Here is a 9378-nt window from a genome sequence, read left to right on the forward strand (position 1 = left end):
GGTACCGCCCTCTCCCCCTCGCGTGGGGGTGGCAGCCTGCGGGTGGTCATCTCCATCCCGACACCTTCTCCCCCTCCAGGCCGCGTTTCAGAAAGCCGCCGAGGAGGTAAAGCAGCTCAGGTCCCAGCCTACGGACCAGGAGATGCTCGATATCTACAGCCACTACAAGCAGGTCACGGTGGGCGATGTGAACACGGGTAGGTACCGCCTCGCCCCCCAGCCGGGCGGGGAGGCGGCTGGGCAGCGCCGCCCTGCGCCCTTCTTGGAACCAGCGCTTCTGTGCCTGGGCGCCCCCAGTGCGGTTGCGGCATGAGGCCGAGCTGGAGGCACTCGGGAAGGCAAAACCTCTCTCTCCCTTGGTGTGTGCCTCGCTTCGTGCGATCCCGTGGTGTAGCTGAAATGACTCAGTACCGACTTGGCACGGATTTATATGCAGGCGAACAGAAACTGACCTGATAAGGGCTTGTGCAACTTGTGGTTTTTAGATTAACCCAGCTGCAGTTGTCTAAATCGTATAGCAGCGGTCGGAGAATCCTTTGTGTTAGCTTTGTGCAAATATTGGCTTTGGGATTTTTGGAGACTTCTATCAGTAAGTAGCTGCCTAGGTCAAGGGATGCAGCTTTAATGCAAATGCTTCTTAGTTAAATGGGATTTAACAGCAAGGCAAACTATGCAAGTGTGGAGTAGCAATACTTGTTGGTGGGGGGGGAGTTTGTTAAAACTGGATTGGCTGCTAAAAATAGTATTGGAAAGCTAAAACAGAAGAAAATGTTGCGGATGTTTGTGACAAGAGAAACAAGAGCTGCAATTAAATATCACATCTTGGAAGGGCTGCAGCAGAAATATCTCTGCAGGTACACTATGCAAAATGTCTCCTGATACTTCTGTTGCTACATTTCTGTCACTGTCAGCTCCGACTAGGAATAACGTTTAGAATGAAGCCTGTCTCTAGTGACCTTGTCTAGCACTTGAGTAACTAGAATTAGAAAGGAAAAAGGTCATTTGTTTGGAGCGCTGGCCTCCTGACCGAGTTGCTGGTGAAGTTTGAGAGTTGATTGAATTCAAAGCTGGCAGTGAAGTGTACAGGAAATGAGCGCTTGCGATTTCTTTTTGCCCAAGACAGACAGCACTGATCCTTTTGTGTGGCTGGACCTTAGCATTATTAATGTTTGCCAAGTTGAAACAGTGCTATAGAGCTGTGAATACCAGCATTTCTGTAAGTCGCTGCATTCTTGTGAAACAGTAGCTCACAGGAGTTGGCTAGAAAATACAATCTGTGTAAGAGTAAGCCAATAGGGTTTTTTTGTTGGAGAGAAGTGGAGCTGCCAACTAGCTCTGCAGGTCATGTTGCCATGTGAGCAGGGCAAGGGTATTTTTGTGGCCAATTCACGGGCTACTGTCCAGCACCATTTGTTAATCGTAAGAATTGTCTTTAAGGAAACAGAGAAGAAGGGAAATCACAGAGGGGAATTATGTGAGAAATAACCATCTAAACATCCATATCTCATTCGTTTCTTCTCTATTTGGCTACAATGTGGCCTGTAATGAAGTGAGTTAGAACTCAGTGCTTACACCCCTAGATGGCAGAACATATTAACTGTGTGTTAGAAACATACCATTAACTTGATGATGATGAGTTCTAAGCTGTATGCTATTAGCTTTTTATTTCATGTCTCTGTGTGATGGACCTCACGGCATTTCTGCTTTACTTTAGAGCTGTCCTTTAATCAGATAGTTGTCATGCAAGACTAGTCTCTTCAGAAAGTACGATAAAGCCACATCACACTATTTGATCCTCTTCTGCTGAAATGCTGCTATCTTAAGGGATCTTGGCAAAGAATACCTCTGTGGCCACTGATAGCATTCCAACATGCTTCCTTCAGCATCAGAGGTGATCTCTGAACTACAGGTTACTAAGCAAGAGCTGCAGAGGTGAACCACTGTATTTTATCATAGTTAAGAGCTAAATAGCCTTCAGGAAAGGAGTAGGTATCACCTACACCCAGACCACACAAACTAATTCTGGTGCTTATCCTGTCTCTGTCAGACCGCCCTGGTATGCTGGACTTCAAAGGCAAAGCAAAGTGGGATGCCTGGAACGCATTGAAAGGTAAGTCTCTGCTTAAAAAAAAAAAAAATCAAAGAATGAATAAATAAAACCACAAGTCAGAAAAGCATATTTGGTTCAACAAGAAATAAAATAGTGTCACCTTATAAGATAAGAGTTCTAGGAGTTCAGAAAGCTGTGATAATAAACTCTCACTTTTGATTTACCTCTGCAAGGCAGAAATAATGCTGAAGAATGTAGCCTGTCTGAAAGGGAGTTAAAAGTACAAAATACCCAGAGCCTGAGATGTTGCACAAAGGAGAACTGTAGTGCTACATCTAAATACACTCTAAGTTGATTGAATAGCTTTCCTGTAATAATTGTGAATGACCTTAATAGAAGTAATACGGTGTTTAGTTACTGCTTATGCAAGTGTAACTTTGCTTTGAAATACTGTTTTCTCATGACAGCTGAACACATTTGTTTAAAACTCTAATAGGAGATTCACAGCCCTGTGACCTTCTTAGTTTCTTTGCTTTCTCATGTAGCGTGATGCTACGTGCTGTAACAAGAAATTGGGACTTGCATGTAAATGGTGTCTGACTGCTTCCTGTGTTCTGTTCTTCAGGAATGTCCAAAGAAGACGCAATGAAAGCTTACATAGCAAAAGTGGAAGAACTAAAAGGCAAATATGGCATCTGAGGACTGGATGTAGCAGCCACTTGCACATCTGAAACATGCCTTATTTCTAATACTGTAGAGAACTGGTTTCTGAAGATAATTTTAAATACAGAGTATGTTATAGTCAGTTCTCCTCATGCCTGTAGTTCAGGGGAGGGTGTGTACCTGTCTAATGTACTAACGCATTATAAATTCCTTCTGGGAACAAAATCTGGATCTCATTAAAGTGCATTTGGTACTTTAGCTGTTGTGATGGTTATCCCTGAGAGATTATTCTGAGCTCATCCCTTAATTGCCATGTTGCAGCTGTCAAACACTGCAGCATAAGGCGCGATCCAACCTCTCCAGTGGTTGTGCCGCTAGAGGGGGCTCAGCAATCTGTGTTTTGTACAATGCAGACTTGTGTACAAACCAAACTGGTCTGTCTGACTGCTTTGCCTCCTTTCTTGCACCACAAATATTACCATGAAGAGGCTAGGTCTAATGCTGAGTATACCATCAACAAGGCACGTGATATTTTTGCCTGTGGCTTTCGGAGACTTAGTTAACAATTGCAAAATCATTTTTCATAAAACACTTCTTATATATGTTATTCCCCAACAATAACAACATCAGGGTTGTTATTGTTATTATACTCAGCAGCTGAACCCAAAACCTTACCTGTCGAAGAAAAGGTTCTGCAGACAGTGGAGCTGTTAGTGCCCTTGATACTGTACCACTGTAAATACAGACCACTGGTGTTGCCATTTACTGATGCTAAAGTGGGGTGAATCAAGTATAAATTGGCTTAATGCTTACAAGGCTTTCAAATGGAAAGGCTTACAGTGATGATCAGCAAAAGTTTCATATGAAACCTATGGTTGTGACCATCTCTAGTAAGCTTTTATCTGTTCTGGTCTGCCTAGTAGTCTGTTGGAGTTGCTAAAGCTGGGAGAGGAGATTTTGCTTTTAAAATATGACACTGAACTATTTCAGCATAGACCATATGAGAATGAAGCCGCAACCTTATATGGGAATAAGGCATTCTAATTCCCGCTGTACTGGTTAGCATCTGAACATGTGAGGACTTAAAAGTCAAACTGCCTTCAGAAAAGCAATTGATTTAGAGAAATACATAGGGATTAAACCTATTGTTACCTATCTGTCTGGGTAAATTCATAGTGCTGTATTAGCTTACTACAGCAAACCCTGTGTGTCTAATGTGTATTTTTCTACACCACTGATAAGAGATGAAAGTGATTTTTTCACATGCTTTCAAAAATTATTATTTTCCCCCTTGGCTACTTTTAATGGGAAATGCTTTTGGAGCTAGTTGTTCACTCTTTAAAATGTGCTAGGATAAAGAAGGGTTTGTTCCCTGTTCTCATAAAGAAAAACATTGCTTATTGTTCTGGCTAAGTAATGTAAGCATTTGGAGTTTTTTTCCCTCCTGTCATATCCTCTGTTAGTTATTTGAGATTGTGTTGATGACATTCCCCTTGCAAAGAGGGGTAAGAGCAGATGTTCAGCATAAGAGATTATTTTAGCTTTTTGCCAACCCTCAATTCCACAGCCAGCTCTTTCTTCACAGGTGTATTTTGTGAAGCCAGTTATTCCTGGGGGATTCTGCCAGCTGTAGCGGAGTGTAACTTGTGCTGGCAAATGCTTCCGCTTCTGCTCTTGTTTGCTGGAAGCTGATGTGCTGTGAGCATGCCGTGCTCTGCTAACCTGCTTTCTGTCAAAACACCTATCTGGCTTTTCAGAATTTCTGACTGCTAAAGCACTGGAATTGGGATTCTGTCTAAAGAGCATGTGGGAGTAGCAAGTTCTATATCTTAGTCGTCATTCAGCTTTATTTCCCCTGTGAGACTTAACTAATTGTTACAGTGCTGCTCTTTCTCATACCTGTCTGGCATAAGGAAAACATCACTATGTACAGAGTGCTTATCTCAGAGAGACCTTGGGCTTGGCCAGGCTTTTATACGTTGCCTTGTACTTGCAAATAATCCTTTTTTGCTAGTGTATACAAGTGACTGAGAGCTCTGCCTTGGATGTCTTTACTTGGGTTCTTTATTTTTACCACAGTAACACCATCTTGCTGCTTGCAGCTTCACCTTCCTTAGGAAAGTAATGTCCGTGGTTTTGGTATCTAGCTTGCCCCTTGGCAATGAATCTGCCCTTAGCAGTCAACTGTGCATCTCGGAAGCTGAAAATTTAAAGTTGTGGAAGTAAGAGCTACAAAGTAAGACTGTACAAAAGGTGCTTGGGCAGAAGCAAAGGTACTGATGTCAGTGCACAGTGTTTGACACAAAAGCAGCAACATGGAAGCAGCTGCTAACTCTGGGTGCTATTACTGCAGGGGGAGTGTTGAAAAAGACTGAACTGCCTTGGGGGGACTGGTTGTTGGGGGGTGAGTGCCTGTAAATGCACAGGAGGTTGGGCTGTCTGAAATGCTGTTGACCTACTGACCGCATAGTGCTTGCTGGTCTGGAGCGTGAGACTCCTGGGTTGCATAAATAACCCTTTGGCAGTAGTGATGCTAGGGCAATGGTTGTTTAAGGACCTCTACAAACAGATCTGTAGGCAGAGGTAATTGCTCTTATTAAACTAATAAAGTGGTAAAAATAGACAGCCATTAAGGTATACAGCCTTGAGATTTGAAACGGAAGCAGCAATCTTCAAAACAAAATATAACTTCAGAACCATTGCTCTGTCTGCAATAAGGTGCTCTTGATGGAGGAACAGATGGCTGGGCAGTGCTGCAAAACAGGGGATTGTTCTGACACCCGTTCAGGGGGTTGCTGCTGTTTCCTCTGTATTAGATCAAAGAAAGGCCAGCAACATCCTGATCCTCGCTGTGCTGGCGAAGGGGAAAAGCCATGTGCTGAAGCAAGTCCGACACGCAGGAGGTCAGGGGCCAGCTGGCACACATGCACTCAGGTCTGGTCTGCTGAGCTTGCAGAGTATGCAGGACACAATCTGGACTTTGGATATGGTAATAATAAATGTTAACTTGCATCTGTGATAAGACAGTGTTCCTTCTATTGCACTTCTGCTATTAGTTCTTGCACAGAGAAACTAGTTGATTGGTACCCAGTGCAGTTAGAGATAAGCTGAAAAGGGGATGTTGTTTTCCTTGGGTTTTTTTCTCTTGTAGGTTTTGCTTGCTCTTACCAAACATACTTGAAGGTGCAACACCCCTAGCACAGATTAAACAAATCAGTATTGGTGTGCTTCTTAACGCCTATAACAGATTTTTCAACCCCGTGAATTTAAGTTTTCTGATTGACTAAAAAGCACTTCAAGGCTGAGTGCAGTGTGCAACTGTCTGTCAGAATTCTTCAGTCCTCATCTGGAGTGGTCTTGTTTCATAATGCAAGTATTTTAACCTTTGAACTTATTTGACCCTGATGATACTGCTAAAAATAAATGACAGTTGTGTTTGCTGATGTTTAAAATATTTGTTCTGCCCCCCTGAGTGTTCAGAGCAAACAATATTGGGCAATACATGGGGTGGCTAGGCATCTGGGCCATCTTGTGGGATTGCTGGAATTGGTTATAAATTGGGGGAGACAAAAGAAAGAAAATGCATTTTGGTTTGGATAGATTTCTAAATACCACAGCTGTTACCCAAAAAGGGTTATGCAGTCATCTCTTACAACCATCCTGCCATTCGGTGCAGCTTTAGAGCAATCCTTTGCTATCTCAACAGTACCTGAAGATGTACAGAGTTGTTTTTTGAAAATCACTTAAGTTTTGCCTCTAGTGTTTGAAAACCTTCCTGTACTTTAGACTGTCTAGACTCATGGAGAAAACATGCAAAAAGATGGTATCATTAATGAGCATGGGCCTGGGGAGGAACAGCTGGTCAAAATTTCTGGATCTTGTTAAGAGGTGATATGAAAAACTGCCTGGAAGTGGAATCAGTGGCTCAACAAATCCTTTCCAATCCGTATGTTAGCACGGATTACTTTAGCTTTAAGTACTGCCACTGCAATGAGAAGCTCTTTATGGTTACGTAAAAAAGCCCAAAGCCCTGGGCACTGGGATATTAAATGATCTCTCTGCCCAGTCAGTTCTAAGCCAGGAGTTCGCTCTGTTTGCAAGCTCAGATTGACTCGGGCAGGTGACTCCACGCCCTGGAAAGAATGAAAATGAGATTACTTGGCTAACACAGCCAGGGAGACACCTTGTTTATCTCCACCCGAGCGTACAAGACACTGACTTGTACCATGTTCCACAAAAGGCTGACAGTGATACGCCATGTCCTCCCAACAAACACTGCTCATTTGAGCAAGTTCTGAATCTGAAAGGTGCCTTTGCCAGTTTGAAGTACTTGGTATTTTTAAATATCAGTGTTTATCTGCATTGATCTGAGTTTTTACTGAGAGAAGAAACATGTACGTGACAGCTGAGAAACTGTATAATGTAATTTCCCCCAGCTTATGAAGTATTGAAATATGGACACAATTTTTTCTAGTTGTGCTAAAAGAGCTAAAGTTATATTTTCTATATTGGATGCATATTTCACAGCATCACTTTGTGGCAATGGACATGCAAATAGTTTGAGATGTGTCCTTAGCCAGCATAACTATTGCCAGAGGTCTCTGAAAAGGACTGAATCCAAAGCAGAACCAGTGAGCACCCAGTGTTGGGTCTCTACAATATTATACCAAGGTAGGTCCAGAAAGTGATCACAAATTAAAAAGCAATTTTTTTCCAAGATACAAAATATATTCCTTTAAGCCTGTCCTTCCTGCTCAAAGTCCCCTTATTCTTGGAGTTAGCTGGGGGAGGGTGAAGTTACTATCATGAACTGACATGTTATCAGCATGTTTCTAACCCAGCTATGACTGCCTTAACTGATATGATTTGATTCAAATGAACAGGATCCCGGGCCTTGGTGGTGAGCATTGCTGTCATATCCAGCAGCCCAGGTCTACAGCATGCATCCAGCAGCGAGCAGGAGAACCCAGGGCTGCGGGGACACATAGGCACTGACCCGGTGAGCAGTCTGCTCTCCATGGCACTGGAGAAGTGAGCAGGAGAGCCTGGGGCTGCAGGGACACTTAGCCCCTGGCTGGATGAGCAGTCTGCCTTCCATGGCACCAGAGAGGTGTCCAGGCAGGAGGCAAAGTGAAACCATCTGGCCCAGGAGCTTTCTCTTCTTTACATGCTCAACTCCATTTATTTTACGTGGGAGGAAGAGGCTGTCCACTTGGCTGCACGTGGAAGGAAAATCCTGAGCTAAAGTAGTTGTGGCAAGGGGTTGGTCTGAGCTGTGTGGGCTTGGTACAACCCAAAACCCCCTCATGATACACATGCTGCCTGGGGCATTAGGCGGTGAGGATGTGTTCCCAGAAGCTGCTGGTCTTGAACAGCTTGCCAGCAACTTGCTGACTTTTTGCCCTGTTCCAGAGGCTGTTTCAGCACAGCTAGGTTGAACCCAGCCTGAGCTGAATGCAGCTTCTTCAACCTGGTTTTTCAATCTACTGACAGAAAAAAGACCTGCCAAAAAAAAAAAGGGTGACATAAGTGAGTGAGCCTCTTCCTCCTTCTTCATAGAATTTTTTACATGCTCACTTTTGGGGGAAGATATGAATAAAACAATTTTGCCCCTCCTATGGGCCTTGGGCATGTCCCAAAGTCTCAGTCTGCAAGATACGGAAGATTTGTTTGTCTCCAAAATCAGGTCAACTTCTCTCTGGAAAGACACTTTGAAACAGGGATCTGATAAAAATGAAGGTTTAAATGCCTAGCCAGATGGGTTGCTATGCCAAGAATTAAGATGTGATCAGAAAGAATTTTACTCAACGGACAAATGCGTTTACAGAAGTAACCAACTCTGAGATTAGATGAACCTGCCCTGGTGGTGACTCAGTCGCTTGTGTCCTGCTTTACCTCAAAGTGAAACGCTTCATGGGGTAACCATTCCCCAGGCCCTGGCGACTCTCAGGCTTCAGTCCTGAACCTTCTCCAGGAGAAAAGCTGGAGCAGATTCTTCAGTGTTAAACTTCTTGTGGTTTTAAATGAACCAGATTAAACTATTTTCATGTTGTACAAGAGTCTCTGGTAATTTCCATTATTTATGAACACATTTCCCTGAAAACTTTCTCCCCAGGGACAGGATGTGAAATAGTCACTTAAACAATAGAGAAAAGGGACTTTCTAAACAAAATAATGAAACTGGCAATATACCAAGGACTCTAAATTAACATAGCTGTACCAAAAATACGTCTGAAGTGCTCTAAAGGTCATTTGCTGTGTTATGATGAAGGTAACATATTTTGCAGGCAAAAAAAAATATTTTTCCTCTTAAAATACTGCACTCTTTTTGTTGTAAAACACTGTTTTCACATACAGTTTTCCAAAATAATAATTTTGAGGCATTTTCCCACAGTTTGTCTCTTCTTTAATCATTCCGTTATTTTATCTTGAGAAGATGGAGCATATATTTGGCTTGTTTTGTTATGTGGCAGTGAAGATAAGCTCATTTTTCCATTTGAAAAAAGTGCTTCATTCTAGTAGGCTTCATAAATCCAGACATCTTTACCTGAAGATATCTCCAGAAATAAAGATCTAATAAACTATTAGTAATGGTCCTATTTACACAACTGCTATGGTTGTCCTTCCCTCGGTGACAGCAAAGAGTGAATCTGAAAGTACCAATT

The 9378-nt window shown here is 42.8% G+C and overlaps 1 protein-coding gene across 1 annotated transcript; it reads left to right on the forward strand.

The window, feature by feature from the left end:
- Positions 1-79: 79 nt before the first annotated feature.
- On the forward strand, positions 80-2971 carry DBI (diazepam binding inhibitor (GABA receptor modulator, acyl-CoA binding protein); the record flags this gene model as incomplete). Its single annotated transcript, XM_010182774.1, has 3 exons — positions 80-197; positions 2048-2110; positions 2676-2971. Coding segments are annotated over 3 exons (255 nt in total), but the record flags the coding sequence as incomplete, so codon positions are not given.
- Positions 2972-9378: the final 6407 nt, after the last annotated feature.

The sequence above is a fragment of the Mesitornis unicolor genome, unplaced genomic scaffold (assembly GCF_000695765.1).
Source record: "Mesitornis unicolor isolate BGI_N332 unplaced genomic scaffold, ASM69576v1 scaffold33680, whole genome shotgun sequence".
Taxonomy (NCBI): domain Eukaryota; kingdom Metazoa; phylum Chordata; class Aves; order Mesitornithiformes; family Mesitornithidae; genus Mesitornis; species Mesitornis unicolor.